The sequence below is a fragment of the Blastomyces dermatitidis genome (genome assembly GCF_000003525.1).
Source record: "Blastomyces dermatitidis ER-3 genomic scaffold supercont1.12, whole genome shotgun sequence".
NCBI lineage: Eukaryota > Fungi > Ascomycota > Eurotiomycetes > Onygenales > Ajellomycetaceae > Blastomyces > Blastomyces dermatitidis.
This window is the reverse complement of record NW_025544785.1, coordinates 1589299-1599625: the sequence shown is the minus strand read 5'-3', so window position 1 is coordinate 1599625 and position 10327 is coordinate 1589299. Positions and strand designations below refer to the sequence as shown.

At 48.1% G+C, this 10327-nt stretch overlaps 7 protein-coding genes across 7 annotated transcripts; 5 read left to right on the top strand and 2 right to left on the bottom strand.

Moving 5' to 3' along the window:
- Positions 1-52: 52 nt before the first annotated feature.
- BDCG_08912 (GINS complex subunit 3) lies at positions 53-872 on the bottom strand (the record flags this gene model as incomplete). The annotated part of the gene is made up of 4 exons (XM_045424688.1): positions 53-230; positions 386-444; positions 644-712; positions 831-872. 4 exons carry the CDS (start codon positions 870-872, stop codon positions 53-55), a joined length of 348 nt encoding a protein of 115 aa, XP_045273349.1.
- A 746-nt stretch (positions 873-1618) lies between these two features.
- BDCG_17883 (uncharacterized protein) lies at positions 1619-1942 on the top strand (the record flags this gene model as incomplete). The annotated part of the gene is made up of 1 exon (XM_045426931.1): positions 1619-1942. One exon carries the CDS (start codon positions 1619-1621, stop codon positions 1940-1942), a length of 324 nt encoding a protein of 107 aa, XP_045282732.1.
- A 117-nt stretch (positions 1943-2059) lies between these two features.
- BDCG_17882 (uncharacterized protein) lies at positions 2060-2443 on the top strand (the record flags this gene model as incomplete). The annotated part of the gene is made up of 1 exon (XM_045426930.1): positions 2060-2443. The coding sequence occupies one exon, from the start codon at positions 2060-2062 to the stop codon at positions 2441-2443; it is 384 nt and encodes a 127-aa protein (XP_045282731.1).
- A 739-nt stretch (positions 2444-3182) lies between these two features.
- On the top strand, positions 3183-3566 carry BDCG_17881 (uncharacterized protein; the record flags this gene model as incomplete). The annotated part of the gene is made up of 1 exon (XM_045426929.1): positions 3183-3566. The coding sequence occupies one exon, from the start codon at positions 3183-3185 to the stop codon at positions 3564-3566; it is 384 nt and encodes a 127-aa protein (XP_045282730.1).
- A 590-nt stretch (positions 3567-4156) lies between these two features.
- BDCG_17880 (uncharacterized protein) lies at positions 4157-4792 on the top strand (the record flags this gene model as incomplete). Its single annotated transcript, XM_045426928.1, has 2 exons — positions 4157-4219; positions 4382-4792. The coding sequence occupies 2 exons, from the start codon at positions 4157-4159 to the stop codon at positions 4790-4792; spliced, it is 474 nt and encodes a 157-aa protein (XP_045282729.1).
- A 338-nt stretch (positions 4793-5130) lies between these two features.
- BDCG_08909 (DNA topoisomerase III) lies at positions 5131-7310 on the bottom strand (the record flags this gene model as incomplete). Its single annotated transcript, XM_045424687.1, has 3 exons — positions 5131-5166; positions 5396-7171; positions 7224-7310. The coding sequence occupies 3 exons, from the start codon at positions 7308-7310 to the stop codon at positions 5131-5133; spliced, it is 1899 nt and encodes a 632-aa protein (XP_045273348.1).
- Positions 7311-7706: 396 nt separating this feature from the next.
- Positions 7707-8579, top strand: BDCG_17879 (uncharacterized protein; the record flags this gene model as incomplete). The annotated part of the gene is made up of 2 exons (XM_045426927.1): positions 7707-7937; positions 8016-8579. 2 exons carry the CDS (start codon positions 7707-7709, stop codon positions 8577-8579), a joined length of 795 nt encoding a protein of 264 aa, XP_045282728.1.
- Positions 8580-10327: the final 1748 nt, after the last annotated feature.

The following is a 10327-nucleotide window of genomic DNA, read 5'->3' as shown; positions in this document are numbered from 1 at the left end:
CACAAAAAAAAAAAAAAAAGAAAAAAAAAAACTCTCACCTCCCATAAGAACATCAACCCATCTCCTCCGCCTCAACAAGCTCCAGCATGCGCACGCCAAGTCTATAGAAGTGCGGCGCGAGGGAGCGCAGGTCGACGGTGCGCGGGTCGGCTTTTAGCGCGTTGAGGACCTTTTCTGAGAGGGCGTTGGGCAGCTCGAGGTTGACCAGGGGGGAGGAGTTGGTGCGGGCTCTGTGCGTATATAATACAGAAGGGGGTTAGGTGAGTAAAGGGAGGGGGGTTGGGGAAGAGGTATGTGAGGTAATTAGGTATTGGGAATAGGGGCACGGCGAATGGGATGGGATGGGATGGGATGGGATGAGTAAAGAGAAGAGCGGATGACGAACCCGACAGCAAGCATCTCGCCGAGCCAGAGGGGGAGGTCGATTCGGGTACCTGGTTTTATCTGGCGCGGGATTAGTTGATTAGTTGGGGATATCTCCGGCAATATTTTTATATACGCGGTGGCGGGATAGAAGCGTGAGAAGAGGAATTGGGATCCGGTATTGCTTATAGATATCCGGGCGGAAATTGTGAAATCAAGGAGCAATGAGACATAGCCAAAGCCAAAGCCAAAACCAAAGGGTATATATCAAGAAACATACATCCTCCCCAACATTACCATCCAGATAACCCAGCCCTGGAACTTCGAGTTCGAATGTACATGGTAATTTCTTATCGAAGCCGCCGCTCGCTCCGTCAGCACATACTCCGCATTCATCATTCTTATATTAAATTCGCAAACCACTGGGAGGAGGGGTTGGTGGAGGAAAGGATAGACGTATGCCATACCTGAGCATCTGTAAGAATGGCATCTAAGTCATAGTAGGACATGATGACTAGAATATTTGTTTCATATCCTACTCTTCCAACGCATTATGCGGCTGTATGCTGTATGTAACCGGGTTTCAAGCCATGGGATGTCTTCTCGGTTGCGGCTGGTTATGATCACGTGGAGATAAGATTAGATCTTCCTCCCTGAAACGCATCGTCTTTACCCTGCAGACCGACCAGATATTTTATCATTATTGCATATATGTACAGAATGTTGTGGGCGTGTTGGTATATTTCAGGACATTTTCTACTGCTCCTCTGTTCTTTCCCTCTGGCTGTTCTTGTTTAACCCAACCAGAGAGACAGTGGCTGATCGTGGATAGAAATCCAGCATACGGACTACATAACAAGATATGTATGTAGATGGTTATATTAAAAACGAATAGCTAAGAGGAGTGAATTAACCCCGAAACGATCTAAGCTCTTGCAAATCTATAATAAATTAAAGCTGAAGATCAATCTGTTTCTCTCATCAAGATAAATGCAGGGCATTAGTAGCTTCTACATATCCCCTATCTATGTACTGTAACCATGGAACATCGATCGATTGATTATCTTTCGAACCCCCCCCCCACCTCCTACAAGTCACATATTCCACAATGATATACCTCGCCGATCACTTCGTTATTTTTTACTACTTTATTTTCATTTTTAATCCTAAGCATGAGTTTGCCATCACATTTCCCTTCAAGAGAGTAGTTCTTAGAATGCTTTATTGTCACCCCTGCCATCGCAAATTCTCCAGTATGCGGTCACTGGATCAACATCGGGAAAATTCATCGCAGCACAACCGCGAGAGATTCCAGAAGTTTTTCAAATCGTCCGATGCCAAAAAGAAGCATATCAAGACCTTCCCGCGACATGGCCTATGTGAGCGCGATTTTGAGACTAGGAAGGCTTCACAGCTGCACCACAAAAGATCTTATCCAATTCCGACAAAACATGATGGAATCTTCGCGACGAAGAGCGTCCCTGTAGGCGATGTTGCGTATGTGGGTATTCCGCCGATAGCTGTGAAGCCAGTGTTTGTTTTGGCGTGTCGCCTTCGCTCAAGCCTACCAAAAGCGTAGCATGACAAAGCTAGATCGTGCCATCGTAAGCTCCATAATCAATGGTGCTCTTCGGCTACCCTAACGCCGCTTGATAACACTCCGGAGGGTATACAATGGCGGCAAGAGAAGCAGAGAATGAAAGAAGAACAGGCTCGACTTGCAGAAACGGAATTCACCAATACGATAAGAAATCTAGGCTACGTGTTTCAAACCGAAGCAGAGCAAAAGGAATCGATGATTAGCCCAACGCCTGACGTTCGCTTTCTGGATCCTATACCCATATCTGGTCACCTCTGCTTTTGGTTGGAGTATAAGAATTATTTTGGTTTTAAAGCGAATCCGTTCATAGCGTCACAGAACAAAACACAGCTCAAGAAATATATCGCGAAAATAGGGCCCGGAGGGGTAGTGTTTAGATTAGGCTTTGAGACAGACCATTTGAATATTAAGGGAGTCAAGGCCTTTCACGAAGAGGATCTGTTACAATGTTTAAGAGCCTCGATATTCAAGGTGGCATGATAGGATGATTAGTATGAACAAAATTGCGATCATGGAGTTCTGTGATTTCATGAAGAGCATCTTCAGTAATCACTTTTTTTCATTTTGGGGGTCATGCCCTTCTGTGTACATACTCAAAAACAATTAGGGATGGTTTTTTAGGAGAGGCAAGGTCGAGGTTAGGCTGGTCTCCCCGTGGCACCATACCTTCTCAAATTACTAAATTCCATCGTGACCAGCAGTATCAGATACTCCCAGCATATGCTCAGGACGGGGTTGTCCTATTTCGTGTGTTTCAAGGCTCAACAGACTCATCTGTCTTTGAAGATTTCATTGAAGAGCTACTTCATCACAGGGGGAAATGGCCACAGCCAAATGATACTTACACTTTCATTTTACTGGCTTCTCCAGCCAATATCGATGCTTACTGGATAGAGGTAAACATCATCAACAGTTAATTTTTCTGTCTTACCCAGCAACGGGTTCATATTAAAAATGCCTCCATTTTCAATGAGCCAAAACAGACGGGAATATACAAATGCGTAATCAAAATGGACGGGAAATCTGGCCAGCATGGCCACAAGGCTTGCATGCTCTCATTGTCAAAGAGGACCGAGATTTGAACCCTGAAGACTTCAATGAAGACCTCTCCAGCCTTTCTGATCTTGCTGGAAGTTCAAATGCTGAAATAAGAACATAAGTAGACATATGGCATCCGGCTGTGAACGTGATTGGGAGAAACTAACCTGCGAGATCTTGAATGCAGGACAATAAGGACAAAGTCAATCGGGACGATACCATGTCGGACAGATCCTACACCGGATCGGATGCTAGTTTCTACTATGAACTCAAAGCGGAATGTCAAGAGCGGAAGATGGAGCTCCAGGAAATAGGAGAACATAACAAGCAAGCAAAGGACAACCAAACTTTTGATCGAGACAGGGAAAGAGAGGTTCAAGAGATGTATGACCCAGTTAAGAAGCAGAGCAAAACACCACTTGAACCCATCACAGGTCACTTCTGTCTATATTCTGTGGAGCACATCGACTATTGCTACAGTTCAGACATGTATTCATCAAAGTATGTCGAGTTCTATTATTTGGATGAGGATGACCATTCGGGCCAGCTCTTGTCACCACAGTAAGTTGTGCACATATATGAACACATCTATTTGAATTCAAACACTGACTGTGGTTTTGAGCTGTTCTTCCCTCCCAAACATACTGGGCTCGAAAAGTTTCAATTGACAAGCATCCGCAGGAAATGTAAACTCATGTTTCAATTTCTCACCAACAACTGTCCGAAACTGGAAATCTCTTGTGAAGGAGTCTTTATGAACAGGAATCCATCAACTGACACACCTGAGGTCTTTAAGTGCGCAGATATCCATTTCGATAGAGAAAAGGGAAGGCAAAAAGGAAGAGGAAACACTCCCCATCCCCACAGGAAACTTGAGACAAACCATTCGGTGGGGTGGTGGAACTAAATCATAAATATGTCGGCTTTTAGCGGCAAAGGATTGCTGTGAAGTACGCCTTGTTATGTTCCAGCCTGCCTACATCAGATTTTGGGTAGTGCTGATTGCTCAGGACACAAACAGGCGACAACGTCTCTCAAGAACGTCTTTCGTCCCCATGTTCACTTGACCACTTGTTCGCCGGTTGTCATGGATACATGTGACATGACTTAACCACCAAAAATATCAGCGCTTACAGGAACGACTTCCCGCCAACCATGGTAGAGGCTTATCGGCGTGTGCGGAATCAAGGCAATAGGAGCCAAAATAGGTGTTTAAAAGTGTGTGAAATACTGGTATGCAAGGATTGACTATTCTTCGAAAAACTCTGTATTCCTATCTACTGCAAATACTAATTCATCGATGACCAAATACAGGAGCTTAAACCTCAGCTTTGTCTTGCTGAATGCAAGGTAGAATCCTAACGAGATCCTAACCCTCAGACCTCCTGTTCGACCAAACAAGCAGACGAACTGACTCTGAATCCAGACTCCGTACCGACTTCCACCATGAGGTCCATCACGTTCAGCTTCGCCCTTCTAGTCGTCCTGCTCGCGGCGCTGTCCGACGCCTGGAAGCTCCAGATCTGGGACAAGAACAACTACAAGGGCACGCGGATCCACTATCGCACCGGAACCATCAGACAAAAGTGCTCGAATCTCGCTTCCGGCTCCAAGAATAGAGCAAACAGCCTCAAGTGGACGGAGAACACGCTTTGCGAAGCTAGATTCTACGACAAGGATAATTGCAAGGGGAAGAAGTTGCTCGAGACCGGCTTCTGGGGAACGTGGAAGGGGAACCTTGGAAAAAATAGCAATAAAGTCAACTCGTACTTGATCAGTTGCTCTACTTGAGTGGGATCCGTTTGCCCCATCGGGGGACAACGACAGGGTGGAATCGAAGTTGACAGGATTGTTGGAGGCGGACACCCCGTACTATATTTTGGGCAGTGTGGGATTGTGTGCATTGGTGATAAAATGAAAGGGGGACGTCAATAGGTTATGTTCTGCAGAGAGAGTACTTGGAGGTAGATCAATATGATGATTCACATTGATATAAGGGATCGGGGTGGTCGGTCGGCTGACAACAAATGACGGCGCGGAATCAACGCCAAGTCGGAATTTATTCTTGCATAGGATTGTAGGTTGGGAGCGCGGCAACTGGTAGGGTTCGGTGGTGAGGTCGACAATCCTCAGTTCATTTCACCGAAAACATACTTCTGAACAGCCTACAATCACATCAGCGGAGTAGTAGGTACACCGAGACTCAGTCCTCACCGTACGAAGGACGTCCGTATGTTGCTGCATGCGAGCATAGACCCCTCGATACTGCTCGATGGTTTCGTTAACGACCCGAGTCTTAGTCGTTTGCCCATTGCATATGGCGTTCATCTTTAGCTCCATCTACGCCTGTCATCAGCAGCCCGTGACGGGGATTGATCAAGAACGTTATCTTACCTCCTTGCGTAAAAATGGCTTCATCAAATTAGTCTCGAACCCCATATTCTCGTGACCCTCAACCAAAGCGACCCCCAGCGTCGTGGGTATGAACTCCCGAACACCTGTGATAGCGCCACCGCGGCCAGCACCGCTATTCCTGCCGCCACGACGAGGGGCTACTGCAGTTCTACCTCTACGGCCATTTCCGCCTCTCGCTTGGGCTGGCAACTCCTCGGACTCTTCTTCGTCATTGCCATGCCGCGCCTGCCTTGGCTGAGCTCTGGCTTCGACGTATTGTCGGTCTATAATTGTGACAATATGGTCGGCCATGGTAGCATCAGTGCCGATACCATTCGCGTTCATTAGTGCAAGCAGGTCTGGTTCAGTTAGATATCCAGGTGGTGACGTCTTACCTTCACTGAGAATGGCTTCGGTCGGCTCGAAGACCTCGCCTTTGATGAACGGGGGAAGTTCTTGGTTGCTCCACCGATCGTAAACGTAGACATCGAGATAGTTGCGCTCTAATATTACAAGGCCAGATGCATGGAATGTTTCCGGTCCATAGAGAATAATAATGTCGGTCTTTGACCCCTGGGCGTCTTTGCTGCAGCATGCCAGAAAGTGCCGGACGACGAACTCATGAACACGCTGCTCTTCATGTGAGAGCGTAGTTGGATTGACGAAATTGACCGGGTGGATAGGTGGGTGGGCCTTATCATCATTATGTCCGTTACGGGGCCACGAAAAGCCTCCTTCGACAAGCGCCGTTGCATAATCAGCCCAGCGGCCGCCCTGCGCCTGCTTCTGGACGAGGCCGCGAAGGTCCATACCCCGATCGAACTGATCTGTCTCGGTTCGAGGATAGCTAATCCAACCTTTTTGATATAGCTTTTCTGCAAGCTGCAGAACCTTTTGACTGTCCATTCCGAAGAATCTGCTACCGCACTTCTGAAGCTCTAGAGTAGTCAACGGTAAGGGTTTCCACTTGCTCGTTGGCGTGGTTTTGACCTTTTGGACCTGAGCATTCTGCGAAGTGAGACATCGCTCATAGAGAATAACAGCTGTCCTTCTGTCGAAGAGGTGCTTACGAGCCCAACTAAAGTTCACCCTTGTTCCAGCTTTTCGATGCATCAGTTTGATGCTCCAGAATGGTTCCGGGATAAAATTCCGAACGCGCCAGTAGCGCTCGACGATGAAGCCAAGCGTAGGAAACTGACAGCTCCCGTAGCTGATTAATTGAGAGGCTTCTGACAGATTGCCTCGCTGGAGTACAGGACGAAGGCTCAGAGTGAGGTGCCGGGTGAAGCTTGCGCCCACACGAAGATCGAGCTCGATACGTGAAGCTACTGCGTTGGCTTGCGCTTCGTCGAGATCGGCGGGACGATGAGCGGCGTGGATGATATGCGTTCTTTCGATGTTGGAGAAATGTGCTCTTACTGTGCCGCCAGCGCGACCCAGAGCCTGGTTGCTTTGTGCTGCCACCGACCGAATCTCGGTGCCTATATGCTCACCTTCGCGGTCGCAGTCGGTCCAGATAAAGAGCACGCCGGCCCGGCGAGCGTGTCGCTTGATGTTGTCCGCGATAGGCTCGCTGTTGCTACCAACGAAAACCTCGATGCGAGCGTCAAAAAGCGCAGATGGGTCGCATGAAGTCCAGCTCTTGTATCGCGGCTCAAACTCGTGGCTGAGGAGGTGGCCGAGCACAGAGGTCATCGTGACACTGCAATGACCCCATTGCCGGAAGGTGTAGTCGAATTCGTAGTTCTTCACATACGGATTGCCTTGGATATTATGCTGCACGTCCATTAGCTCGACTGGCTGATTGCGCGGGTCTGTGCTCACGAACGGTAATCACTCGATCTCCCAAGTGGTTTGCAATTGCTTTCGCAATCGATGGCTTTTCCGCAACGCATAACACCGTCCTCACCTCCATAGCGGATCGTGTGTTTCGCGTTGACACAGATCGGAAAGGCAACGTATATACTACTCCCGAACGACGCGTCTCCGGACGTGCGCAGGCCTAAGGTAAGTAGCTGTATGCGAAAATGGTGTTAGCGTATCTGGCAAAAGGCCAGTCGACAATGCCATAGGCACTGTCTGTAAGCACCTTTTGTATGAAGATGTAGGCTACTGGGGCAAAAGAGCTCGATCACCACCAGCGCACTGCTGGTAGAAGGGCCGACCAACCGCGGGACCCCCAACAGAAGAATAATATTATTGTCTAAGCTAAGAGAGTTCTTTGAGTTGAGGAGGAAGATGAGGTGAAGGCTAAGTAGTCACATGATCAATCATGATTACATAAGGGCTCAACCTCGTTGGTCAAGCGCTTATGTCTGCCAATGATCAAACTACCTACGAGAACGCTCACGAACACTGCACTGAAGAGGAGTTATACGTGCACGTTGGCGCAAAAATAGCCCCATTGGGGTCCTTTTTTGACGATATCAACTACGTCAAAACGCCGCAACAATACGAGCTCTTTCAAGACTGTCAGCGCGCTACAAACGCTTATCCATCCGTTGATAAACCACCTAAAACACTCGAGCCGGTTAAGCCAGTTGTTATTTGATGGAACTCAGCGTACCCAGCTCTTGAGTGCGCCACACGCTTACAAAGTGCGTTTAATTGCTACACTAAGCACCATATAAACAGAGTTACAATTGAGGACTCAAACTCGATAAGGAGTAACAACAAGCTACCTGACGCGCCAAGTTGGATGAGATCTGATGGCCTTACTGCTGCTGACTGGACCGTGATTACTGAGTATCAAGAGACCCAACGCCACTCAAAGGAGCTACTCAACGCCTTGAAGGCCGCGGCAAAGACGGCAAAGACGACGCTATATACGAGATTATACCAGTACACGAGCACGTCCTTAACTACCTCGAGGAGCGACTCCAATTGTACGGAGATGTTGACTTTAACGCTCATTGTGAGGCGCTCGTCGCGCGGAGTTGCACCTACAGGCAGCTCAATTGATGACGCAATTAGTGCTTACTTGCGCGGCGGAGGCAATGCAGACGCTCGAATTGATAAGTTTGAGGACTGGAAACTTCATGAACCTGAGTTGACAGCAGCCCAGTACAAGGCACATGGCAGCCCAGTCTTGTATTGGATACAACTGCGGCTAAAATACCCTGATTTAGCGCAGCTTGCTATTGACATTATGACTATCCCAGCATCAAGTGGCGATTGTGAGTGACTCTTCAGCAAGCTGGGCGACCTACTTAAGCCCAAACTTCACTGCTAGTGTGGGTACGAGCTGGCTTCAAAACACCATATACTAATGACGAGATGGACTTAACTGACGAGGAGGCGATGTGGGACCAAAACATGTGTGAGTGGGATACTTCAACACTGTAATTTGTATGGCAGTCGATCTCTTTGGCATCAATCAAGCAATCACTTGTCAATCAATAAATCCAAAACTCACTTTCAATTCAATCAATCAATCCAATCAGATTGGCTTCAACAACCAATCAATTCAATTCAAGAGCTCAATATTGATTTGATTGATTGTTTACAACTGTGGCTCCCGGTATTCTCTTTGCCTTTTCTTTTGAAAGAAGAAAGTTCTTTTGCTTATTTGGGATGTAGTAAGTGGTCCCCAAGTGCAGTCACGCTGTAGAGAATATTTACTCGAGGCCACACGGATCATGATCAACTTTCAAGCACAATGTACTCAATGGGAAAGGAAGTAGTGAGTGACAGTTTGCATATGTTTCCTATATGTATAGAGCTGGCCGGCCGACATGACAGCTCCCTCATCTGTCACGCGTTTTCCATCCAAAACGAGTGTCCATTCCTGATTTCCAATTCCCCGCAGATCCATCAATGCCTGCATTCGACTGTCGTGCAACATCCAACTATTCAACTTCGCCAGATCCACGCGACACACGCTGCCCCCGAATCGATACCTCAGACATCTGAGAGATAGTGAGTGGTGTTTGTGTGCACAGATGTAGAAGCACTTACGCGAAACACAGTACGGTTCAAGATTAATCCCGTAGCGATTCTTCGTTTTCTGCTCATGGCAGCCTTCCTTCGTCTGATGGATGGCTTGTCAGTGAAGTCCATAGCCTGTGAATTCATTCTCTTACGGCTGTCGCAGTAGGTGCTGTTTGCGCGCAAGTTCTGCCGCATTCCCCTTCAACTGGATCGTAGTACTCGCAACCGGAATTGGGCATGGTGCTGGCAGGTGTTCGAAGGATTTGTAGTAGTCTCTTGGGGTACAAGATTGATAGGTGACTGGACTGGATGGAGAGATTGTGTTGAAGACGGAACGAAAGAGCTGTACTGCTGCACACCTCATATATATACCCTGTGTGCTGGATTGGAAAAGTGATGGTACAGGCGTCAGTCTGCCTTTGGCGCCGCCCAGCTACGCCGCGGATGTGAGACCGAGCACGAAACCTCGTCGTTGGGTGGCATGGGAGGCGTGTCCTTCCAGAGGCCCTATCCATACCCCACGGGTGAGGGGCGATCTGCGAAGGGGCTCGGAGCGAGCCCCTCCCGCTGCGCCGCGATAACCTAGTGTCTTCGAGCTTACCAGCGGCCGAAAGGTGATATCCAATGAAGACCGTGTTTACCGTGCATCCACAACACATCCACTATCACTAACTTAGATAGGCTACGGATGTATTGAAGCGGTTCACGCTTGCGAGCAGATTCCCAGCGCAGGGTTCAGGTACCCATGAATTCGAAAGGGAGCACGGAGGATCAATTCCGCAAAATTTTCAGGAAAACGCGCGCCTCAAGCATCCAAAGAGGCTGGAAATCAGCCGATTCGTCCTGCGTCATTTAGGCCTTCATTACTCCAAGTCACGTATAATAGTATTGATAATCCTGCTCAGGTACGGAGAACGGGATACGCTCACAGAGGATGAGATCATGTAGGCTGCACCTAGCGCTTGGCTGACGCACACGTCTGTCGCCAAAAATATAGTAATT